Source organism: Nomascus leucogenys, chromosome 19 (assembly GCF_006542625.1).
Source record: "Nomascus leucogenys isolate Asia chromosome 19, Asia_NLE_v1, whole genome shotgun sequence".
Lineage (NCBI taxonomy): Eukaryota > Metazoa > Chordata > Mammalia > Primates > Hylobatidae > Nomascus > Nomascus leucogenys.
The window spans coordinates 47,551,694-47,578,653 of NC_044399.1; the positions used below are offsets into that span (position 1 = coordinate 47,551,694).

A 26,960-nucleotide genomic window follows, 5' to 3' on the forward strand; every position below is an offset into this window, starting at 1 on the left:
GTGCGGGGTTGACGGGGGGGGCCGCGGGGTCTAGACCGAGGATCCCAGATGCGGGAACCAAGAAAAGTTCCCCGAAAGAAAAGCGGGACCGCCTTCCGCTTCCGTGGCCCCTGGAAGGGAAGGGGCGGGTTAGAGGTGGCAGCACTGACCCGGTGCGGGTCCCTCGGGGCGGAAGCAGTGCTGCCCGGGGAGTGGGCGGCGGCGGGGGCCGAGGAGCGCGCGAGGCGGAGGCCTACCTGTGGCCCAGAAAGAGAACTGTCATTAAATGAAGAAGGCTCAAGACCAGAGGCCTGGAAATAAAGTGGATTTATGCTTGACTTGCAGATCTGTTAAGTGCACACACGAAATGTAATATATTTAAACAAAATTACCTTATCAGATTATGTATTAATATGTGGTATTCTGGTTTTCTGGGGATGCTTTTAATTAGTCTGATTGTATTGTCAACTGGACAGGTTTATAAATAGGTGTGTGTACTTTTGAAATTCAATAATTCAGTGTTATGTTGATAAAACAATGATTTACTGGCCCATTTTACTAATTAGTTTTGTTAAATATAAATTCATGTTTGGTTTGGTTGAAAACAATAAGAACAACATAGGAGGCTTTCGGCTCGGAGGAGGCCAAGGTGCAACTTTCTTCGGTCGTCCCGAATCCGGGTTCATCCGACACCAGCCGCCTCCACCATGCCGCCAAAGTTCGACCCCAACGAGATCAAAGTCGTATACCTGAGGTGCACCGGAGGTGAAGTCGGTGCCACTTCTGCCCTGGCCCCCAAGATCGGCCCCCTGGGTCTGTCTCCAAAAAAGGTTGGTGATGACATTGCCAAGGCAACGGGTGACTGGAAGGGCCTGAGGATTACAGGGAAACTGACCGTTCAGAACAGACAGGCCCAAATTGAGGTGGTGCCTTCTGCCTCTGCCTCTTTCCTGATCATCAAAGCCCTCAAGGAACCACCAAGAGACAGAAAGAAACAGAAAAACATTAAACACAGTAGGAATATCACTTTTGATGAGATCGTCAACATTGCTCGACAGATGCGGCACCGATCCTTAGCCAGAGAACTCTCTGGAATCCTTAAAGAGATCTTGGGGACTGCCCAGTCTGTGGACTGTAATGTTGATGGCCACCACCCTCATGACATCATAGATGAGGTGCTGTGGAATGCCCATGACATCAACAGTGGTGCTGTGGAACGCCCAGCCAGTTAAACACAAAGGAAAATAATTCAATAAAGGATCATTTGACAACTGGAAAAAAAAAAAAAAAAAAAAAACAGGAGGTTGTGACTTTAACAGCGTGTGGATTCCCTAACTGATCTGGCCTGGTCTTCAAAATCTCTTTTCCCTTGTCATTCCTTTTCTTTTTTTTTTTTTGAGACAGGGTCTCACATTGTTCCCCAGGCTTGGGGGCAGTGGTGCCACCTTGGCTCGCTGACCTCCCAGGTTCAGCAACCTTGACCTCCCAGGTTCAGTGATCCTCTTGCCTCAGCCCCACAAGTAGCTGGGACCACAGAGGCAGGACACCACGCCCAGCAACTTTTTTTGTATTTTTAGAAGAAATGGGGTTTCACCACGTTGGCCAGGCTGGTCTCAAACTCCTGGTTTCAAGTACCCCACCCGCCTCGACCTCCCAAAGTGCTGGGATTACAGGTGTGAGCCACCACGCCCGGCCATCCCCGTCATTCCTAATGCCACTGTTTACATGAGTTTCCTAAAGCTCCTAGATTAGAAAATGTGTTTTTTCACTCTTCTTTTTTTCTACCTCTCCCTTTCTTGATTTTGTTTTCCTTCTTTCAGTGTATTCCTTAGGCTGGCTTGAGTCCTTGGGACTTGATTTGTGATACAATCGTGGAAAATAACCTACCTCCAAGTCTATTCTGTTTCTGTGTACATCATTTTGCAAATCCTTGAGACTAAGGAAATTAAATAGAAATTTTCAAAGAATTTAGTGAGCCACTCAAGTATCTATCTACCTCTTTTGATAATCATAAGTGGCCTCAGTTCTATACCTATCTGCCTTTGTACACAGAACTTTAACTTGAGAGTCAAATATTTAGTAAATTCTGAAGTCAGGAAGCCCTGTAGCCAAAAGGTATAAAGCTTCAGTCTGAAGGTCACAGATGACTATGAAAAATAATTTCGCCAGGCATGGGTGGCTCATGCCGGTAACTGCAGCACTTTGCGAGGCCAAGATGGGAGGATCACTTGATCCCAGGAATTCAAGATCAGCCTAGGCAACATAATGAGACCCCACCTCTACAAAAAATACAAACGTTAGCTAGGCATGGTGGCACATGCCTGTAGTCTCAGCTACTCAAGAGGCTGAGGCAGGAGAATTGCTCAAGCCCAGCAGGTACAGGCTGCAGTGAGCCCTGATCGTGCCACTGCACTCCAGCCTGAGTGACAGAGCAAGACCCTGTCTCAGTAAAAAAAAAAAAAAAAGGAAAAAGAAAAAGAAAACTATTTTCAACCAATTGAATCTACTTTCTGCCAATAGCTATATCACCATTTAATCTTGATTTCTTGTCCAAGTACTGTATTAATAATCAAAATGTACCTACTGCCTTTGCTTTAAAAAGTAAGTCATTTTACATATTTAGTAGAAAGGTTAGAAAATAACATTACGGTAGGGCCACTATGTGCCAGACAATAGGCTAACAATAGAAGGCAATGTGATAATATTTTTGAAAGGGTGAAAGGAAGTCATTAACATAGCATGCGAGCAGAGAAAGAGCCTGCCTTTGGGCATTGGGAGAAGCTAAGCAGAAAGACATTTGACTTGAACTTGAAAAAGATGAAGATTTAAGGGTCAGACATTCTAGGCAGGGGTATGAATGGAGACTTAGAGACCTGAAAGTGTTTGGGGAAGAATCTGAGAAGTGATGCTGGAAAGGTAAATTGGGGCCACGGCGTACAGAACTGTAAATATCATACTACAGTTTGAACTTTATTCTGTGGCATTTGAGGCCATAAGACATTTCCAAGAAAGGATGATATCTGATCCTGTTGATGTTTGAGAAAGATGTCTTTGGTGTAATGAAAGTAAATATAAAGAAGAAAAGTGAGATACACTTTAAAATAACTATTTTGATATAATAATTTCAAGCTGGCAATAAGAGTATAATAAACTCATATATCTGGACTCACTGTTTACGTTTTGCTCAATTTTTATGTTGTTTATCGTTTTCTTTTTCAGTGTGTATATAACACATGCATATTAATTTTTCTGTACCATTTGAGAGTAAGTTGCAGACATCAGATCCCTTCACCCGTAAATACTTCAGTTTATTCCCAAGAACTAGGACATTTTCTTATATAATCACAGTACAAATTACCAAAATCAGGAAACTGATATCAAATCCACAGTCAAAATTTAGATTTCGCCAATTATCTTAGTAGTATCCTTTATGGTCATGTTGTTCCCCAGTCCAGGATCCAGTTTGGGATCACACATCGCATTTTGTTTTCCCATCTCTTTAGTCTTCAATCTGGAACAGTGCTTTGATCTTTTCTTTCATGACATTGACATTTTTTATTAAGAGTACAGGCCAGTTATTCACAGAATGCCCTTCAGTTTGGCCATGTCTATTGTTAACTCATAATTAGATTTAAGTTTTGCGTTGTTGCCAAGAATACCACAGAGGAGATGTGCCCTTCTCACTTGCACATTTGTCTTTTCTAGAAATTTCCTGTAATGGAATTATAAAATATGTAGGATTTTGTGTCTGTCTTCTTTCACTTAGCATTATGTTTTGGGGCATTTGGTTCTTTTTTCTTTTTTTTTTTTTAATGTTCATCTACATTATAGCAAGTTCATTCCTTTTTGTTGCTGAATAGTATTTCGTTGCACAGATAATCCACATTTTGTTTACACATTCGTCAGTCGATGAACATTTGGATTGTTTTCCGTATAGGGACCTCTTATGAATAATGGTGCTGTGAACATTTGCTTACATGTCATTGTTAGATCTATTTTAAAATTTTTCCTGGATAGATACTGAGGATGAAATTGCTGTTTATGGTTAATTTTTAAGTTAAATTTGTGTTTAACTTTTTTTTGAGACAGAGTCTCACTCTGTCACCCAGGCTGGAGTGTAGTAGCACAATCTTGGCTCACTGCAACCTCCGTCTCCCAGGTTCAAGCGATTCTCCTGCCTCAGCCTCCCAAGTAGCTGGGATTACAAGTGTGCACCAACATGCCTGGCTACTTTTTGTATTTTTAGTAGAGATGGGGTTTCACCATGTTGGCCAGGCTGGTCTTGAACTCCTGAGCTCAAATGATCCACCCGCCTCAGCCTCCCAAAGTGTTGGGATTACAGGCGTGAGCCACCATGCCTGGCCCTATGTTTAACTTTTAAGACATTGCCAAACTGTTTTCCATTGGAGCTGTGCTGCTTTACATCCTCACCAGTGATGTGTGTGAGTTCCAGTTTCCATCTTATCAACACTTGATATTGTCAGTCTTTGGATTTTAGTCATTCTAATGTGTATGTAATGCTATCTTATTGCAATTTTAATTAACACTTCCCTAATGGCTAACAGCATCCTTTCATGTGCTTAGTAAACATTTGTGTATCTTTGGTAAAATGTCTATTCACATCTTTTGTCCATTTTGAAATTGGGTTGTTTAACCTCCTATTGAGTTGTAAGCATGCTCTATGTATTCTGGATACAAATATTTTATCAGATATAAGATTTGCTAATATTTTTCTTTAGTCTGTGGCTTAGCTTTTCATTTTCTTAATGGGGAAATTTTTTGAGGAGCAAGATTTTAATGTTGATAAATTCCATTTTATCCATTTTTTCTTTTATGAATCATGCTTATGGTGTCATATCTAAGAAATCTGCCTAACTGAAAGTCACAAAGATTTTTCTCCTCTTTTTTTTTTTCTAGAAGTTATACAGTTTTAACTCTTACATTTTGGTCTTTGTCCATTTTGAGTTAATTTTGCTATATTGTATGAGGTGTCTGTCTACTGTGTGTGTTTGTTGTTTGTTTTGCATATGGATATCCAATGGTCCTAGTATCATTTGTTGAAAAGACTATTCTTTCCTTGTCGAATTGCTGCAGCACCTTTGTCAAAAGTCAGTTGGGCCAGGTGCAGTGGCTCACGCCTGTAATCCCAGCACTTTTGGAGGCCATGGCAGGCAGATCACTTGAGGTCAGGAGTTCAAGATCAGCCTGGTCAACACGGTGAAACCCCATCTTTACTGAAAATACAAAAATTAGCTGGGCATGGTGGCACACACCTGTAATCCCAGCTACTTGGGAGACTGAGGCAGGAGAACTGCTTGAACCCAAGAGACGGAGGTTGCAGTGAGCCAAGATTACACCACTGCACACCAGCCTGGGTGACAGAGTGAGGCTCTGTCTTAAAAAATAAAATAAAAATAAAATGAAATTTAAAAAGTCAATTGACCATAAATAGAAGGGTTTATTTCTTGACTCATTATTATGTTTCATTGATATATGTCTTTATGCTGGTACCACAGTCTTGATTTACCATAACTTTATAGTAAAATTTTAAGTCAAATTTAAGATAAATTTTTAATATAAATTTTCTAAATTTGTTCTTTTTCAAAGTTGATTTGGCTATTCTGGGTCCTGTGCATTTCCATATAAATCTTAGTTTCAATTTCTACCCAAAAAAAGCCTGTTGGAATTTGTGTAAGGAATTAATTTTTTTTAATTTTGTTTATTTTGGCTTTTTAGAGACAGGGTCTTGCTGCATTGCCTAGGCTAGAGTGCAGTGGCATAATCATAACTTATTGTAGCCTCAAACTCCTGGGCTCAGGTGATCCTCCCAACTCAACATCCCAAGCAGCTGAGACCACAGGCGAGGGCCACTAGACCCTGGCTAATTATTTTTTATTTTTTTAGAGATAGGGTCTCACTATGTTGACCGGGCTGGTCTCAAACTTTTGGGCTCAAGTAATCCTTCTCCCTCAGCCTCCCAAAGAGCTGGGATTACAGGCATGTGCCACCACTCCTGGCCACAAATTAGTTTATAGATGAATTTATGAAAAACTGATGTCTTGCTGGGTTTTCAAATCCATGAACATGGTATTTTTCTCCTTTTATTTAGATCTTTAATTTCTTTCAATGGTGTTTTGTAATTTTCAGTATGCAGTCTCGCACTTCAGTTGTTAAATGTATTCCTGAGTATTTTATTCATTTTTTACATTAATGTGGATGGAATCGTTTTCTTAACTTTATTTTCAAATTGTTTATTGCCATTATATAAAAAGACAATTTATTTTGCATATTGATCTTGTATCCTACTATATTGCAAACTTGTCATTATTTCTAGTAGGCTTTTTATAGATTCATTAGGATTTTCTGTAGATAGTATCATGTCGTTTCTGAATAATGACAGTTTTACTTTTTATTTTCTTTTTTAAAGAATTATTCATATATATTGAGCACTTCATTTAATAACTTTATTTTCTAGAAATGGGGTTCTTGCTGTGTTACTCAGGCTGCTCTCAAAATCTTGGCCTCAAGCAATCCTCCCACGTTGGCCTCCCAAACTATTGGGGTTAAAGGTGTGAGCCACTGTGCCTGACCTTACTTTTCATTTTCAATGTATATGCCTTTAATTTCTTTTTCTTGCCTTATTGCACTGACAAGAACTTTCAATACAATGATAGATAAAAATAGTGAAAGCAAACATCTTTTTTCCAGTCTTAGGGGTAACACATTCAATCTTTCATCATTAAGCATGATGTTAACTGTAGATTTTTCACAGATGCCCTTGAAGAAGTCCCCTTGTATTCATCATGAATGAGTGTTGGGTTTTGTCAAATTCCTTTTTCGTGTGTACTAAGGTGATCATGTGATGTTTTTCTTTTATTCTATTAATATGGTATTTTACATTATTGATTTTCAGTATTAAATCCACTTTGCATTCCTGAAATAAGTCCCACAGAGTCATGGTATATAATCTTTTTTATGTTTCCAGATTTGGTCTGCTAATTATTTTGTTAAGGATTCTTGTGTCTACATTCATGAGAATAATCTGTGTTCTTGTGATTTCTTTGTCTGGCTTTCTATCAGGGTGATATTGGCCACATAGAATGAATTGAGATATGTTCCCTCCTCTTCCATTTTTTCAAATAGTTTGCGAAGGATTGATATTAATTTTTCTTTGGTAATGTTTAGTAGTATTTACCTGTGATGCTATCTGATCCTGGGCCTTTCCTTGTGGGCAGATTTTTAATTACTGATTTAATTTATTTACTTGTTATGGTTGTAATCAGATTTCTATTTCTTCTGGAGTCTATTTTGGTATTTTGTATCTTTCTAGGCACTTGTCCAACCATCTTGACTAATTTTATTGCATAAATTTGTTTGGAATATTGTCTTTTAATTTTTTTAAATTTCTATAGTATGATCCTAATTTTGATAACTTTTCTTTCTTTCTTTTTTCTTGCCTACTCTAGCTAGAGCTTCACTTTTGTTGATCTTTTCAAAGAACCAGTTTTTGTTTATTGTTTTCTATTGTTTTTCTGATGAAGAGTCAGCATTAAGCATATTGTTGTTCCCTTGTATACGAATGGTTCTCTCTTTTCAAGATGTTGTCTTTAGCTTTCAGTAGTTTGGCTATGATGTATCAGGATATGGATTTCTTTGTGTTTATCCTATTTGGAATTCATTGAACTTTTAAGACCTGTATATTAATGTTTGCCATTAAATTTGGAAGGTTTTGGCCATTGTTTCATAAAATATTGTGTTTTCTGCCATTTCCTCTTACTCCTCTCTTTCTGGGAATCTCATTACATGTATGTTGGTACTATTGATTTTGCCTCCATCAGTCTCTGAGGCTCTGTTCATCATGTTTTTATTCTTTCTTTCATTTTGACTATTTTTTATCGGTCTATTTTACTAATTCTTTCTTCTGTCATCTCAGATCTGCTGTTTGTCCCATCTACAGGATTTTTCATTTCTGTTATTTTTTTTTTACTCTAAAATTTCCGTTCGGTTCTTTTTTTATTTTCATTTTCCGATTGAAATTCCCTCTTCATTGAGTCATTGTCATCATATTTTTCTTTAATTCTTTAAATTATAATTTGCTTTAATTATCTGAACATATTTATAACAGCTGCTTTGAAGACTGTCAGCTAAATCCAACATCTGAATCTACTCAGAATCCATTTTTATTGACTTTATTTTTTCTGAGTTATCAGTCGCACTTTCCTTTTTCTTAGCATGTCTCATATTTTTTTCTTTCTTCTTCGTACTTCCTCCTAAAATCCAGTTTTATCTCCTAATATTTTGTTGAAAACTTAACATTCTAGATAATATTATAGCAATTCTGGGGTGTTTGTTGTTGTGGTTGTTGTGGTTGTTGTTTCGATACAAGGTCTCACTCTGTCTACAAGCTGGAGTGCAGTGGCATGATCATAGCTCTACTGTACTGTAACCTTGAACTCCCAGGCTCAAACCATCCTTCTGCCTCAGCTTCCTGAGTAGCTGGGACTACTGGCATGTACCACCACACCTAGATAGTTTTTAAAATCTTTTTGTGGAGACAGGGTCTCACTGTGTTGCCCAGGCTGGTCTTGAACTCCTGAGCTCAATCAGTCCTCAGGCCTCAGCCTCCTAAGTAGATTAATGGCATTTTTTACTCCCATCTATTGCCTATTTGATTATCAATAAGCTTGTTCATCTTTCTTTCCCTCTTCATTCTTTTAACATAATTTAGTTGCATTACTTTCTACTTTGCCAGAATTTATAATACTTATTTCTTATTCTTCCACTCTTGTTTCTACCTTTACTTTGGTCTTTAAATATATTAAATGCTCACCATAAATCCTTTTGCTGAAATTTTTCCAGTCAACTCTTGGTTGGATGAAGGCTTTTCACCAATACATTCAAGAGGACTATGGGTACAGTATTCCTTGAGTTCTTGCATGTTTTAAAATATCAACTGGGTGTGGAGGCTCGTGCCTATAATCCCAACATTTTGGGAGGCCAAGGTGGGAAGATCAATTTAGCCCAGGAGTTTGAGACCAGCCTGGGCAGCAAACCAAGACCCCATCTTTACAAAAATAAATAAATAATATTAACCAGGTGTGGTTCCAGCTACTTGGGAGGCTAAGGTGAGAGGATTGCTTGAGCTTGGGAAGTCAAGGCTGCAGTGAGGCGTGATTGCACCACTGCACCTTAGACTGAGCAACAGAGCAAGACCCTGCCTCAAAAAAAAAACAATAAAAAAAGTTTTAAATGTTTATCTATAGCTTTACACTTGAAGGACACAGCTTGGCTGAATATAAAATCCTTGGTTTTCGTTTTCCCTTGAGTTTCTTTAAGATGCTGCTGCACTGTTACTTTGTAGTGTGCATTGCTCTTGATAAGTCTGATGTCACTCTAATCCTCTCACACTTATTTAATATTTTTGTCTGGAGGCTCGGAGAGTATTTTCTTTATCTTTGATTGTTTTATTCAAATATGTCTTGGAGTTGGTTGTTCGGGGTCAGTTTTCCCAGCTACCTAGTGGGCCTTTTCAATAGATATAATTAGATTTTATTTTATCTCCAGAAAATTTTCTTGGATTATTATTTCAACTATTGATTCTGTTTCATTGTTTTGTCTTCTTCAGGGACTCTAGTTATACATATGTTCGGACTTCTTTTCCTGTCTCCATTTCAACTTTCTGTCTAAACTTTTACCTTTTTTTCTTCATTTTAATTCTCATAATTACTCTTCTGCCTTTCTTTAATGCCCCAATCAAATTTTCACTTGAATCTGTTCTCCTATCAGCATCTCATAATTTAGTCATTTCTGAGATATTTTGTCTTTTTCCGATGATTCTTTTCTGAGTTCAGTCAACTATCTTTTTATATCTTTTTATCTAAATCTACACATCAGTAGCCAAAAGAAAAAAGTAAAAATATAGGCCGGGCGCGGTGGCTCACGCCTGTAGTCCCAGCACTTTGGGAGGCCAAGGCAGGTGGATCACGAGGTCAGGAGATCAAGACCATCCTGGCTAACACGGTGAAACCCCGCCTCTACTAAAAAATACAAAAATTAGCCGGGAGTGGTGGCACGTGCCTGTAGTCCCAGCTATTCAGGAGGTGGAGGCAGGAGAATCGCTTGAACTCGGGAGGCAGAGGTTGCAGTGAGCCGAGATCATGCCACTGCACTCCAGCCTGGGTGACAGAGCGAGACTCTGTCTCAAAAAAAAAAAAAAAAGTAAAAATAAAATTTATATATATATCTTCTTAAATAATTTTTGTCCACTTGTGATTTGAATTTCTAATTCAGTGTGGCTTTTTCATATCTCCAAATTGTGAGAGGATATTTAAATCAGTTTGGAGTGTTTGTGTTAGTTTTCTTTCGCTTCATGGTTAGATTTTGTGTGGGTTTTTTTGTAAATGATTTCCATTAACTGAAATTTTGGGGTTCTCATTTCTTTTTTCTGACAATAATAGCTTGTATGGGGACGGCTTTCCCCTGTTTCATTTCTCAGGCAGGTTTTGGCTGTTAGTAACTGGCTATCATCCTAGGCCAAGAGAGTCTTTTCTGTCACTGCAGTAAAGTGCAGTTTCTTTCATTGATGACACTTTTTCCCTGTCTTAGTGGTGGTGGGAGGATTCGCATGTCCTTCAATTCAGAATTCTCTTTTGTCTTGCAAGATGCCAAATATATCCTTCTCGCTTCTTTTTCCCTTCACTGTCCAGTCTCCAACAGATGTCTTTCCCTTCCCTCCTGTCCTTTTATTCCCCAAAAATGGTGCACACACTGACTAGTGCCACCTTGAGACCCATGTACTTTTACACCCCTTCCTTGTAGTGAGTGTTCTGATCTACCAGGACACTCTTAGGGTATTTTTACACTTGTGATGTGTTTTCTCTTTGGGAAGGAGGTGATCTTAAGTCTTTCTTAGGCCCTTCTTTTACTCTTCTGTCTTTCTTATAGCTTTTTAGATCTGACCCCTCTCATATCTTTGCCTTCTGCCAAGGTTTACAGTGGGAGCTCAAGAGATAACCCCTCCATAATTTAGACTTAGGCTTTTCTTTTCTTTTCTTTTCTTTTTTTGAGATGGAGTCTCGCTCTGTCACCCAGGCTGGAGTGCAGTGGCACGATCTCGGCTCACTGCAACCTCTGCCTCCTGGGTTCAAGCAATTCTCTTGTCTCAGCCTCCCGAGTAGCTGGGACTACAGGTGTGTGCCACCATGCCTGGCTAATTTTTTGTATTTTTAGTAGAGATGGGGTTTCATTGTGTTAGCCAGGATGGTCTCGATCCCCTGACCTCGTGATCTGCCCACCTTGGCCTCCCAAAGTGCCGGGATTACAGGGGTGAGCCACCACGCCCAGCTAGGCTTTGCTTTTCTACCTAAGTTTGTAGAGTCCTGTGTCTTCTTGTTATATTGAAGGCATTGGATTTATGTGGTTTTATTTGTCCTGGTTGATTTGTATTGCTTTGTGGAAGATGTTAGGTTTAGGCAGCAGTCACTGTCCTTGGCTACCTCAAAGCCCCCCACCACATGTACCTTGACAAGCCATTTAGGCATAACGTGGAGCATGTTTGTGAACATTGGGTATGGACAGAGGATAAGAAAGAAGAGAAGGCATTTGGTTTATAATGTTCCAATTTTTAGATGATTCTGTCCATTCATGTAGAGATATTCATCAAGCAGTTGGATAGTTGGTCTGGATCTCAAATAAGAGATTAGGAATTACTGCCGCCAGAAACTGTGTTATAATCCTAGTAAGCTGGAATTAGAGCTGTAAATTCCACAAAGGAATTTACAGGAATTGGTCTAATTCCTGCTTGCATACTCAGACTCATTTTCCATGAACATAGAGTAGGACTTTTGAAAACAGAAATATTGAGTGGTTACTAGGTGAAGTACTATTTTCTGGAGCTTTATTTTATTGTGTTTAGCAATTTGGTTGATGTGATTATGAGATCTAAATATTAGTCTGACGAATCAGTCATTACTGCATCTGTTGAGAAAAAAGAAAAAACATACATCAATAGATCAAATCAACTACCTAGAGGGAAATAATAAAATAATGCATAAATTAAAACTTCATAATTAAGCTTCTTGTCATATTTATAGTTTCCCCCAATGACTGTAGTACTTATCAAGTAGGTTAAATTAACAAATCTATAAAGTTTTATACCATTTTATTTTAGAGACAGGGTCTCACTCTGTCACCCAGGAAATAATACAGTGGTACCATCATAGTTTACTGTAACCTCAAACTCCTGGGCTAAAGTGATCTTCCCACCTCGGCCTCCAAAAGTGTTGGGATTACAGGCACGAGCCAATGCTCCCAGCCAGATGCCAATAACTTTCTAAAGCAAATTCCCAGTTTCTCCTACTCTCTTTCCAGCCATCTATTACTATGCAAATGTATGCATGCTCACATCTAAATATCTTTAAAATAATAATACATAGGTAAAAATACAGTATAACTAATAGGGCTTTCAGAACATAATCTGTGATGGGTTTTCCGTGTGTTACTTGAGTGTGTATGCTTGAATTTTCTTTCTTTAATAAGAGAGGAAATTGAATTCATTCCCCCCCCCAGAAAAAACAGCACTGTAAAAAATAGTATGTCAGTAGTCATTATATCCAGGTAAACATTTTTCTCCATTATATATTTTTATGGTGGCAAGTGGAAGTAGATGATTTCTTTCACCATGGAGATAATCTGTAGATGGAAAAGACAATATTATTAGAGAAGTTTTAAAAAATGTGTACTCATTTGAAACAAGAGAAATTTACAAGTAGTCAACTCTTTCACTTGACATTTGGTTAATACCAAGACCTGGATAAAGTGGTTCTTTGAATTATACATTCTTTTTGTTTGTTTGTTTGTTTGTTTTTGTTTTTGAGACGGAGCCTTGCTCTGTCGCCCAGGCTGGAGTGCAGTGGTGCGATCTCAGCTCACTGCAACCTCCACCTCCCGGGTTCAAGCGATTCTCCTGCCTCAGCCTCCTAAGTAGCTGGGATTACAGGCCTGTGCCACCACACCCAGGTAATTTGTTGGTATTTTTAGTAGAGACAGGGTTTCACCATGTTGGCCAGGCTGGTATCGAACTCCTGACCTCAGGTGATCCACCTGCCTCCACCTCCCAGAGTGCTGGGATTACAAGTGTGAGCCACTACGCCTGGCTGAATTATGCATTCTTTTGCACTTAACTGAGAAACTGTGTAATGTAGTGATTAAAACTGTGTTCTTTGAAATCTCACTGCCTGGGTTCTAATTCTCTATTACCTTCACTGTGTCTTTTCTCATCTGTATAATTGGATAAAAATAACACCTACTTCATAGAATATTTGTGCAGATTCTATGTAATTTGCATAGAACAATGTTAAGTGCCATTATTATTGTAATTGTTATTAGGTTATATTAACAAGATTCTGCTGGATAAAGTGGGGTGGGGTTTTTGAGACTAATTAGAATTTTTCTATTTTTAATCCTTAGACTGATTTATTTAAATATGTTGGCCTTAGTCATCATGTTTAACATTTAATTCGGTCACCAAAACATTCATTCAAGAATGGATGACACAAAACAGAAAAACCCAGTATTTCCATAGAAATCACTATAGATGTGAAAGAATTCATGAAGAATGAATGCTTTCTTTGTGTTTATTATTTTCTTTTGGGGCTAAGAAGTTAAGAATCTGTTCTTCCATGAAAATAAAAGCTAGGAGCAATAAATGCCCTAAAAGGATTTTGTTATTGTTTTGTGTTTTTGAGACAGAGTTTCACTCTTGTTGCCCAGGCTGGAGTGCAATGGCACAATCTCAGCTGGGTTCAAGGGCCTCCTGAGTAGCTGGGATTACAGGCATGTGCCACTACACCTGGCTAATTTTGTATTTTTAGTAGAGATGGGATTTCTCCATATTTGTTAGGCTGGTCTTGAACTCCCAACCTCAGGTGATCCACCCACCTTGGCCTTCCACAGTTCTGGGATTACAGGCTTGAGCCACTGTGCCTGGCCTGTTACTGTTTTTAAAGGCTGCTTTGTTCAATGGCCCACGCTCTTTCTTCTCGCCACCAGGTGGAAGTATAGCACTTTTTGTACCATGTCTTCTTACACAACTCCTAGTCATTGTGTATGCACTTGGGTTAGAAGAGAAAAGATAAACAGCATATTCCAGAGTATGAAATGTTCCTTCAGCTGGGTTTTACAGCATCATATTTCAGTTATTTACCTGAGTATAATGAAAACAATAGATGGGATAAGTTTCCTTCCCACAAATTCTTTTAATTCAACTGAGGCCAACATAGAACCATTGTCAGAAATAGCATATGAAATCTTTTGATAGCTGGAAGAACTGCAGAGGACTAAACTAAACTAACAAAATAATATCCAAATGTTTTTAAGTGGATTTACAATTAATTGATGAATATAAACCTTTGGCATGTGGGCAAATTGGTTGTATATAACCTGTGAGAACATTGTCTTTTATAGCTTGATTAAGGCAAGTCTACCTTATTTTCCAGGTGCAGCATTGTACTGCAAGTCAATCGATACAATAATAATTTAAGTCACTTCAGCTATAATGGAAAAGTATGAAAAATTAGCTGAGATTGGAGAAGGGTCTTATGGGATTGTATTCAAATGCAGAAACAAAACCTCTGGACAAGTAGCAGCTATTAAAAAATTTGTTCAATCTGAAGATAATCCTGTTACTAAGAAAATAGCACTAAGAGAAATACGTACGTTGAAGGTAAGTTAACTTTATATATATGTAAAATATCATGGAATTGAGTGAAATATGCATGCTAAAATTACAAAGAATTTTAAAGTTATTTTTCCCTCATTGGACTTAAATTCCTTTGTATCAGCACCTTTGGGTAATAAGTTGATTATCACTTTGGACTTTGGCCACTCTGATTTTGTCTGTGTATGAATACAGCTATAGATTGTTATATTGAAAAGAACTTTTATTCTTGTTAGTAAATATCCTAAGTCCACTCACCCCAGTGTTTACACTCGCCCCCAACCCTGGCCCTTCTCTGGATATACCTCCAAATACTTCCCCTACCAACCAGCAACTAAAAGAGCACCTCCTGGCACAGAGAGTCAGTCCCACAGCACCGCACCAATGCCCTGGTAGGCATCGACATTCATTGGTTCCTGCCTGCACTGCACCCCAGGTTCTTAGACATACTGAATATCACCCCCGGTGACGTACACATTTTTTACATAAAGGTTTTTGTTATGATTGTTTTCACTCTGATAAGATTTGACATGTAAGATTCCTAAGTTCTCAACGTAAATTTTTTCTTACGCTAAATATCTTACACACTTTTAGAACTATAAGCGACCTTAGAGATGCTTCTTATCCAACAACCATATTTTCCGCAGAGGAAACGGAGGTCTGGGGCAGCACTTCTCAAATGTTAATATGCACTGGAATCCCCGGGGACCTTGTTGAACTGCAGATTCTGAGTTGGGAGGTCTGGGGTGGGCCCGAGATTCTGCATTTCTGAGTACGCAGGGAGTGCGGAAGCTGCTGGTTTGTGGGCTACACATTATGTAACAAGACCCTGTGATTTCAAGGACACAAAGGCAACCTTCATTTTTGACACGTCGTCTGTTTTTAGAAAATCCCCAGAAATTCAGTTTGTAAGGGAGGATAATAATTATCACTAATAATTATCATATTTTCTCTCATTTTCAAATATTATTTCCCACAGGTTTCCTCAACTAATACATACTAGGGTTTTGTTTGAAATGTAACTTGATAAAGAGTCTTCAGGAACACATCCCTCATGATTACAAAAAAGTTCACTATTACCTCTCAGCCAGCAGAGGGCGCGCCGGTCAGCTAGCCAGCTCTGGCACCCTCACTGAGCTAAGCTGCAGGGCGGGTCTGAACCAGGCTGTGTAGCTTTCTAATAAAAATAATGCTTTTACCTGTCAGCCTCTCCGTCCCAAGTCTTCAGATAAAGTTAATGCTCAGGTAGTACCTTCTGCATGACAAGTGCCCCAACTTGAGAATGAGGCTGTAAGGTAAAAACTAGCCTGATTACGACTCAGCTTGGTCTCTGATGAAGGCCCTCAGAATGTCAGAATGTCCATCTTTCTGCTTTTGGTATGTCCATGTATGTCCTGAACAGCTCCTTCTGTGATCAATCGACCTTACTTTCTTCACATAGTGTTGTTATTTAAATTGTTTGCCTCTCTCTCCTTACTACCTGTTTTTCTTTAGGCAAGTTACTGTTTTCCTGGGCTAGGTTAACTTCATTTGCAAAGGCGATATAAATTGCTGACCTAGCCAAAGACAGGAGATTGGACCAGGTTTAACCTTGACATTGCATCAAACTGTAGTATCTGTAAATCTTTTACTCCCCTAGTAGAGACCCTGCTTTGCTTCCATACTGTGGTTTTGCAGCAGCACAAAGCCACTGGCTTTTTAGATGACCTAGTCTCTTCCACTCTTTGCCTTTCTGCTCTTTTAGGCAGTGGAGCACATAGAAAACAAATTGGTTTGGTGCTTTGGGCTTTTCTCTTTTTTTCCCTTAGAGAGATGGGGTCTCAGTATGTTGCTTAGGCTGATCTCGAACTCCTAGGTTCACGCAATCCTCCTGCCTCAGCCTGGGCATATTTTTAATGTATAATGGATTCTCTTTACCCCAGCTGTGGAGCAGCAGGCACACAGTTTTAGGGTGACATTTGTTTTGGTCAAGCCATGCTTATGTTAATAGATACTGAGGTAGAGGCATGCATTGTGAGTCTCTGTACCTAAAACTTTCTACTGGGCCTGCTATTTGTTGAGCTTCTACTATATGCAAAATGCTGTGTTCTCTCTCTATATTTTTCTGGGTAAATGGTAGAGAGTTTGGAAAGTTGATTTGTCTACTATACTGGGAAAACAACAGGGAAGATGGGTTAGGAATGAGTGATCATGTATCCTGATTTGCCCAAGACAGTTCTGCCTTATAGTTTTTGTCCCAGTGTCCTGCCTGGTTCACATCCCCTTTCAAAAGTGTCCTGGTGTGGCCAGGCCCAGTGGCTCACGCCTGTAATCCCAGCACTTTGAGAAGCCGAGGCAGATGGATCGCTTGAGGTCAGGAGTTTGAGACCAGCCTGTCTAACATGGTGAAACCCCGTCTCTACTAAAAATACAAAAATTAGCCAGATGTGGTAGCAAGCACCTGTAGTCCCAGCTACAGCAAAGGCTGAGGCATGAGCATCACTTGGACCCAGGAGGCGGAGGTTGTAGTGAGCCGAGATGGCGCCACTGCACTTCAGCCTGGGCGACAGAGCAAGGAAAAAAAAAAGTGTCCTGGTGTGTGTGCTGAATTATGTGGTCACCCTAGTTACAGGCGGAGTGACCATATGTGCTGGTTTGCCTACGATAGTCCTGGCTTCTACCCATTACCCTAGTTTGGAGGATAAAATTATTTAATCGCTGTAGTGATGGTCTGTCCTACCTAATCAGCATTTTTCCTTGGGTTTACAATATTAAACAGAGTCTGTCTTGTGAAATGCTTCAGTTTGGGAATAGAATTTAACACACAAAATATCTATGCATAAGACAGAACAACAGAATCAAAGAACAATGCTGAAAATGAGTAAATTTAAAACACAGACTAATTGTGGGGACTTCTAGAATAGACAGTTTATTCCGATTTGATGGTTAGGAACGAGTATTACTGGGAGCCAACACCAGAATCCAGACTGGATTTAAATCCATAAAATCTATGGCAATATGTAAGCTGAGTGGATATTGATTATTTTTATAGTCCTTGCTCAATAATTTCATTTCCTCAATTTTCTACTCAGGTTATTTTATGACTTGTATATATAGAATTTCCATAAAATACATAAAGTGTTTTTTGTTTTAGTGCAGTATTTTAAGTTACATACTTTACTTGCTATCACCAGAGAGATTCAAGCAATTTTGTTACCACTTATTATAGGTACATTGGATGAATCTTAAATTTCTTCCAACTCTAAGTTTCTTTAAGGGGTCTGGGGAGAAGCTCTTACTAGTAACAGATCACTTAACTTTGCATTTCAATTCTTTCACAGCAATTAAAACATCCAAATCTTGTAAACCTCACTGAAGTATTTAGAAGAAAAAAGAAAATATATTTAGTGTTTGAATATTGTGATCATACACTTTTAAACGAGTTGGAAAGAAACCCAAACAGGTAAGTAATCTGGAAACTGAAATCTTGTACAGCCGGTTCTCAGTTTCGTTTTCTGTGGAATTAACCATGGCAAATTTCAAATCCCAGCCGCAATTCCCCTTTCTACCACAATGCATCTGGCTACCCCATTCAGTCTCAGGATATCTTCAAAAGGCAAACAGTGATTTACCTATAGGCATTATAATTAGGAGAAAAACCTACAGCAGATATAAAATCAAAACGAATTTGACGCTAAATTATATATTGGATTATCCGAGTTCAAGGAATGAACCATGGTTTGATACTAGGAAACCTATTCATTTTTTTTTTTTTTTTTGAGGCGGAGTCTTGCTCTGTCGCCCAGGCTGGAGTGCAGTGACGCGGTCTGGGCTCACTGCAAGCTCCACCTCCCAGGTTCACGCCATTCTGCTGCCTCAACCTCTCCAAGTAGCTGGGACTACAGGCGCCCGCCACCACGCCCGGCTAATTTTTTTTTTGTATTTTTAGTAGAGACGGGGTTTCACCGTGGTCTCGATCTCCTGACCTCGTGATCCGCCCGCCTCAGCCTCCCAAATGCTGGGATTACAAGCGTGAGCCACTGCGCCCGGCCTCTAGGAAACCTATTCATATAATTCACTAATAAGATAAAAAATACGTATGATTGATAAATTTGAAAATTTGAAATGTCGATAAATTCAACATCCTTTCCTGATTTTTTTTTTTTTTAATCCCTAGCATCTAGGATTAAAAGAATAGTTTTTTTTTTGTTGTTGTTTTTTTTTGAGATGGAGTCTTACTCTGTTGCCCAGACTGGAGTGCAGTGGCACGATCTCAGCTCACTGCAACCTCCACCTCCTGGGTTCAAGCAGTTCTTGCCTCTGCCTCCCGAGTAGCTGGGATTACAGGCACACGCCACCATGCCTGGCTAATTTTTGTATTTTTAGAAGAGACGGGGTTTCACCATCTTGGCCAGGCTGGTCTTGAGCTCCTGACCTCATGATCCACCTGCCTTGGCCTCCCAAAGTGTTGGCACACACATCCCTCTTCAAATCAACTGCCAATTTTATACTCAATGGTAAAACTAAAAGAATTTTCATTAAAGTGAGGAAACAAGACAAGGATGTCAGCTGTCACCACTATAATGTAACATTGTTCTGAGAACTCTAGCCAATGTAATGTAATAAGAAAAACAAATAAAACATAGCTTTTGGAAATGAAATAGAATTGTCATTATTTGCAAGATATTACTGATCTACAAAATCTAAGACAACCACCTAAAGAGTTATTAAAACCAATAGAATTCAGTACAGTGACCCCTATAACACTACAAATTCCACATGCAAAAATTAACAGCATTTGTATCAAACAGCACTTTAGAAAATCTAACAGAGAACGGCTGGGTGCAGTGTCTCATGCCTTTGGGAGGCCGAGGCAGGTGGATCACTTGAACTCACATGTTCGAGACAAGCCTGGCCAACATGGTGAACCCCTGACTCTACTAAAAATATAAAAATTACCCGGGTGTGGTCGTGGGTGCCTGTAGTCCCAGATACTCGGGAGGCTGAGGCATGATGATTGCTTGAACCCAGGAGGCGGAGGATGCAGTGAGCCGAGATCACGCCACTGCACTCCAGCCTTGGTGACAGAGCGAGACTCTGTCTCAAGAAAAAAAAAAACAAAAATTAGTGGAGAAGGATCCCATTCAAATATTAACAACAACAAAAGTTTAGGAATAAAGATAAAGCGTTGTTCTGACTCTGCATGAAGACAACTACAAAACTGAGGTATGTAAGGATTTTATTTAAATGAATATGTTTCTAAATGGAAATATTCATGATTATAAAAATATTGCCTCTACATTTTATCTATTTATTAAACAAAATTCTAATCAGAATACCAACAGGGTTTTTTTTGAAATTTGAAAAAGACTAAATCAAGAAAAAAGGGACTTTTAACTGTCAAATATTAAATCACATTAGTTTGAGAGACTCCCTTTGACAAAAAAGTACCATAAACAAAACTAAAATAGAAATGAGATATTGGGTAAACTATTTGCCAGAATTAATAAATTTTATATCTACCTATGCAGATTTTACAAATAACATTTTTTAAAAGATTAACATCCAATTAATATGTTTATTCAAAAAAATTTCATAAATGTAGACTATGCGCCCAGCCAGTGCTGTCTACAGCATTGAACAAAGCACACACAGAAAAGGAGCCTCACCTTACCTTCCAGTGAACACAGAAAGCAAATCATTAAAAAAGAGAAGGAGGCTGGGTGCAGTGGCTCATGCCTGTAATCCCAGCCCTTTGGGAGGCTGAGGCAAGTGGATCAGGTGAGCTCAGGAGTTCAAGACCAGCCTGGCCAAGATGGTGAAACCCATCTCTACAAAAACTACAAAAATTAACCTAGACTGTTGTCCCAGCTAGTTGGGAAGCTGAGGTGGGAGGATCACTTGAGCGCAAGAGGTGGAGGCTGTAGCAAGCAGAGATCATGCCACTGCACTCTAACCTGGGTAACAGAGTGAGACCCCATCTCTTTTTTGAAAAATCTTTGCCAAATTTAACAGATGAGAAATGGTACCTTGCTAAAAAGTTTTGAATTTCCTTGATTAATAGGGAAGGATAAGCACGTTTTCTTAGGTGTACTGGTCATTTCCTTCTCTCTCTCTCTCTCTTTTTTTTTTTTTTTTTTGAAGACAGAAGTCTTCTACTTGTACTCCCTTCCTAAAATCTACTTAAATAACAGGCAAGAGAGTATTTTTAAAGGCCTAAGTCCAGTGAATAGCAAACAGACATAACAACCAGCTAGTATACATACCAAGCCTTTTGGACTATTGTTTATTAGAGGAAACACGTAGGAGTTTGGCCTACGTAGGAGTGGGCATAAGATCATCAATGTGGCCGGGAGCGGGGGCTCACGCCTGTAATCCTAGCACTTTGGGAGGCCGAGGTGGGTGGATCACGAGGTCAGGAGATAGAGAGCATCCTGGCTAACACAGTGAAACCCCATATCTTCTAAAAAATACAAAAAAATTAGCCGGGCGTGGTGCCGGGCGCCTGTAGTCCCAGCTACTTAGGAGGCTGAGGCAGGAGAATGGCGTGAACCCGGGAGGCGGAGCTTGCAGTGAGCCGAGATTGCACCACTGCACTCCAGCCTGGGCGACAGAGCAAGACTCCGTCTCAAAAAAAAAAAAAAAAAAAAAAGATCATCAATGTAGTGAATGTGGATTGAGCCATGGGATGGTGAGATAATGAAGGGACCCAACGACTAAATTACAGCATAAAGAAGAGTTGGGCCGGGCACAGTGGCTCATGCCTGTAATCCCAGCACTTTGGGAGGCTGAGGAGGGCAGATCACCTGAGGTCAGGAGTTCGAGACCATCCTGGCCAACATGGTGGAACCCTATCTCTACTAAAAATACAAAAAAAATTAGCCAGGCATAGTGGCAGGTGCCTGTAATCCCAGCTACTCGGGAGGCTGAGACAGAATTGCCTGAACCTGGGAGGCAGAAGTTGCAGTGAGCCAAGACGATGCCACTTCACTCCAGCCTGGGCAACAGAGTGAAACTCCATCTCAAAAAAAAAGAAAAAAAAAAACAGAATCTCGAATAAGTTGTGCCCATATTGTTGTAATCAGACCAATCTAAAGTCATATTTCTTCCCCTCTGGTCCAACACCCGTGAAATCCATTTCTTCATACATTCCCCGTTATAAATCAGCAAAATTTTGTAGTTCTTTTTGCTATGTAAATCTCCTCTTCCTCTGTTTCACTTTGTTATAGGCCCCCTGGGTCATGCTGGGATCTGCCTTTAGTTAAGGTTTGGAGACCTTGAGGGGAGATGGGGAGAGGAGGCTTGAAGAGAGCGGGCATCGCCACACAACACACCTGCCTCAGGTGAGATCTGAGAGTCTGCAGCAAGGCAGAACCAGCCTCCTTGTACAAGTTTGGGGGCTACTTCCTATGAGAAGAGAAGTTTGGGAGGAAGTTAGGGTGCTCTTAGTTACATGAATACTTTCAAATGTCACATTCCAATTCCTGGACTATTTCTCCTTCTCATCTCATTAACTGAGAAACTAATTATCCTCACATAAATTCAGTCTTTGTTGTCATTGAGCATCCTGCAGGGTTATTGTCTGTGTCCGTTTTTTAGTAATCTCATAGAGGTCCCAGTGGATCTGTGAAGTGGGTCCTACAGAAACAAGAAGTAAGGGGTTCTTTTATGGTAAATATCAAAATGCCTGATGTCCTAACTGTGCCTTGAACCAAGATATTAAAGCTCTGAACCTGTGCTTTTTTTTCTTTAATTTCTCCAGTGAAATTAGAAGCAGCCAGACCACCTCACATATCTGTTACTACTTATGTTCCCCATATTGTTCTATCACACTTAGTTCACCAAAGCCTTGCCTTGAATAGGCATTTTATTCCAGATGGCCACAGGTGATTATTTAAATTCCCTTTTCAGGCCAAGCACAGTGGCTCGTACCTGTAATCCCAGCACTCTGGGAGGCCGAGGCAGGCAGATTTTTTGAGGTCACGAGTTCAAGACCACTCTGGGCAACAGGATGAAATCCCATTTCTACTAAAATACAAAAAATTAGCCAAGTGTGGTGGCAGGTACCTGTAGTCCTACCTACTCAGGATGCTGGGGCAGGAGAATTGCTTGAACCCAGGATGCAGAGGTTGCAGTGAGCCAAGATCACGCCATTGCACTCCAGCCTGAGTGACAGAGCGAGACTCTGTCTCAAAAAAATAAATAAATAAATACCTGTTTCCTTACTGAGTGGCCATCTGCCAGCATCCCAGCCATTAATGGTAATTAGATGCTGCCCTTCAGTCCCCAGTACATCAGATACCCAATCCTAGATTCTCACAGCCTTGGATTGTTTCCCACATCCACTTCTTGTATCATGTCCTGAATTGGTCAGGATTCAACCACAGAATCCACTCTAGCTAGTTTAAAGAGAAAGAGATTTGTCACGGGGTTTTAGTTTATAAAATTTCTGGGAGTGCCAGAGAGATAAGGTTAATTGAGCTCCTATCAGGTACCAGGTCCTGTTCTAGGTGCTGGGGCTATAATAATGGACAAGAGAAAGTTCCTGCCCTTGTGCAATTTACATTCTGATGTACTCCAACAATAAAGAAGAGTTATGAGTCTTTGAAGAAAAATAAAGCACAGCGTGGAGTTACAGAATGCCCAGGAGGTGTATTAGTCAAGGTTCTTCAGAGAAACAAAACCATTGGGATACATAGAGGTATTGATAACTGGAGATTTATTATGGGTATTGACTCGTGTGATTATGGAGGGAGAGAAGTTCCACAATCCGCCATCTGCAAGCCAGAGAACCAGGAAAGCCAATGGTCTAATTCAGGCCAAGTCCTAAGGCCCGAGAGGACAGAGAGCTTCAAAGTCCAAAGGCCTGAGAGCCAGGAGCTTCCACATCCAAGGGCAGGAGAAGATGGACGTCCCAGCTCAAGGAGAGAGAAGCATCCCTTCCTCTACCTTTTTGTTGTATCCAGGCCCTCAATGTGATGATGCCTGCCTGCCTGCCCTCACCATTGTGGGTGGGTCTTCTTTACTCAGTCTACTGATTCAAATGTGAATCCCTTCCAGAAACACCCTCACAGACACACCCACAAATGATGTTTTGGGTTGTTTTTGTTTTTTGAGAGAAGGTCTCATTCACTTGTCTCACTCTCTGCAGTGGCCTGAACATGGCTCACTGCAGCCTCAAACTCCCGAACTCAAGCAAATCCTGCCTGAATCTCCTAAGCAGCTGGGACCACAGACACTCACTGTTATGTCTGGCTAATTTTTAAACTTTGAGTAGAGGTGGGGTCTTGCTGTGTGGCCCAGGCTGGTCTCAAACTCCTGGGCTCAAGCAATCCTCCTGCCTCAGCCTCCCGAAGGGCTGGGATTACAGGCATGAGCCACTGCACCTGGCAGAAATAATGTTTTACCAGCTATCTGGGCATCCCTTAACCTAGTAAAGTTAACACAGAAAATTACTCATAACTAAAAGGAAGTAGAAGGAACAATAAACTGTTAATAGAAGTAGAAATAGAAGTAAACATAGAAATAGAAGTAAAATGTTATTAACAGCCTGATTGAAGGTATAAATAAGCCTTGGGGGCCAGGCGCAATGGCTCACGCCTGTAATCCCAAAACTTTGGGAGGCCGAGGCAGACAGATCACCTGAGGTCAGGAGTTCAAGACCAGCCTGACCAACATGAAGAAACCCCATCTCTACTAAAAATACAAAATTAGCCGGGTGTGATGGCACACACCTGTAATCCCAGCTACTCGGGAGGCTGAGGCAGGAGAATCGCGTGAACCCAGGAGGCAGAGGTTGCGGTGAGCGGAGATTATGCCATTGCACTCCAGCCTGGGCAACAAGAGCAAAACTCTGTCTCAAAAAATAAATAAATAAATAAATAAAAATAAAATAGGCCTGGCATGTCCAGAGAATAGCAAAAAATAATGGGCTGGGATGGAGTGACTTTAGGGAGGTGATAGGATATAAAGTTGGGAAGGGAAATGGAAGTAAAACGTAGGCCATAGTAACAAGGCTGGATTTTATTCTAGGACAGTAAAGATTTACTGAGAAGGACTGAATTCCTCTTGGGTAATAATAATGAAATCAAGCTTCCCCTATTAAGTTTTTATAACAAACTTCCAGGTAATGACTTCTGATGTCAGCATCAGGTCTTCCTCTGAGTGGTTCAAAGAGCATATTCTGAGCAGTTCAGTCTGAATTCTCCCATCATGTTACCCTTTCTTGTCAACCCATTCAGACTTGAACTGTGATGTCTCATGTTTGCTTTAAGGCCTTCATTACGACTTTTAGTATTACTTTCAGTGGCAAGAACCTCAGTTGCTTTTGTACCAACCGAATATTTGGTTTTGCACTCACCCAAAATATAATATTTAAACATTGAGCATCTTTTGATTTCACCAGAGGTTCATTTTGCTCCAAGATGCTTTGAAAAATGCTGCCTGTGGCTGAACGGTGCTGCAGCACTCTATCTTTCTGGACTGGGCGCCGCGTAGCTGTGTATTCTCTTTGATGGTTATCTTCTCTTTGCACGATGTGTGGTGTTGGTTTGTGGTTCTCTTTGATGGCTATCTTCTCTTTGCATGATCAGTGGTGTTGTTTTGCCCCTGACGGAATCTGCCTTCTTGGAAGCTAACTGAACCGAATGTGACACTTCCTGTGAGATGCCTTTAAATGTCCTCTTTCATGTTAAAGGCATCTTTAACATCCTATGAAATTACTTTCCTGTGAAATTACTTCATTCTCCGTTCCGTGTTATTGAGGCTAGTAATTGGGGCTTTGCAGTTTCTGAATCCTAGCCCCTACCTTGTTTCCCAATTCCAGTACTTACTCTCCTGCACCTATAGGCTCTTAGATCCCGACCAGACCAGCGTGAGTCTGTTCCCACATCAGTAGGAGTGTGTGCTCCACCCTCGCTAGTCCCTCCCAAGGACTGAAATCCATTTCCCTTCCTCTCACGGCTGCCACCATAATCTAAGTGTCCAAATCTCACTTGGGTTATTGAATTAGCCTCCTAATTTCTCTCTCTGTATGTATGTTGCCTGCCAGAAATCCATTCTCCATATTATGTCACTTCCTTGCTTGATTTCTTTCAATGGTTTTTTATTTAGCATAAAATCCAAATTTCTTATCGAGATCTAGATCTCTGAGGCCCTCCATGGACTGGTTTCTGCCCACCTTCCCGGCTTCTTCACTCAAGTGTCAGCCACCCTGGCCTCATACTGTTTTCCCCACACTCCCAGTTCTTTCTCTCCTCAGGGCCTCTTGCTATTCTGCACCTCTTCCATCTTTGTACAGGGGTCTCAATCCCATCGACTGGCCTTATCTGATCTCAGACCTGTATCTCCAGAACCCATGTGGGTGTTAAAACCAGACATTGAGGGGATAGATTACTCAATAAACTTATGAGATATTATTCTAGTATTACACATGAGGAAAATTGAAGGCGCAGAGAGCTTAAATAACATGTTCAAGATTATAAAGTAGGAAGCAGCATATCTGGGATTTGAACTCAAGCAACCTGTCTCACAGTGCTCAACATGGCTGTACCATTCTTCCTGCCTCATATTTTAAAAGTGTATGAAATGTTGTTTCAGGTTTGGCTCTAGGTGAAGTGGGGAGAAGAATACAGTTATATCAGTATTCAATGCTGGAAATAGACACTTCAAGTCGAAAGGGATTTAATCATGAGAATTAGGTACATTCGCAATATTAATAATTAGGAGAACTGGGGTCAAGGGTTGCCACTGGGGCACTGATGTCAAGGGCATGCCACCATAATTGTGGTACAAGATCAGGAAACTGCTCTGAGGAAAATACCGTGTACATTGCTTGCTGTTTCTCTGCATATACTTCAGACTCACATGGTGGTGTCTTGTAGCTAGTGTCATAACTGAGTTATGCCTAGGCCTTCCCACTGTTCTGTAAAGTCAGCGACATCTGCGCATGTTCAATTTTTAAAAAGTGATCTAAATATATGATTTAAATATCCAAATATGATAAAATATTAAATCTGAGTGATGGATATGTTTGGGGTATTACATAATATAATTTTTTTAAATTAAGAAAATCCTTACAGTTGACATTTAGTAAAAGAAACCCTTATGTTTCAGATTTTTGAAAAATATACAAACAACAGCCGCATCTCCATCAACAGGGCTGAAAGACAAACAACACTGAGCAAAATATTTGCAGCATGTGTAACAGACCATGATATACATTGAGTCTTTGTAAATCAGTAATAAAACAGTGAACAGACCAATTTAAAAAGCAATAAAGGCATAA

General features: G+C 40.1%; 1 protein-coding gene and 1 pseudogene across 2 annotated transcripts in view; both read left to right on the forward strand.

Moving 5' to 3' along the window:
• CDKL4 (cyclin dependent kinase like 4) overlaps positions 1-26,960 on the forward strand; it is a 67,501-nt gene that overhangs the window by 1,565 nt on the left and 38,976 nt on the right. Inside the window, exons 2-4 of the mRNA XM_030799782.1 lie at positions 14,475-14,701; positions 18,016-18,137; positions 25,439-25,551. Of these exons, the coding sequence (XP_030655642.1) occupies positions 14,534-14,701; positions 18,016-18,137; positions 25,439-25,551 (403 nt within the window). The 5' untranslated portion in view covers positions 14,475-14,533. The remainder of the gene's footprint in view (positions 1-14,474; positions 14,702-18,015; positions 18,138-25,438; positions 25,552-26,960) is intronic.
• Positions 202-1,406, forward strand: LOC100590848 (annotated as a pseudogene). Its single transcript, XR_001114486.2, has one exon. The product of XR_001114486.2 is annotated as a 60S ribosomal protein L12 pseudogene (transcript).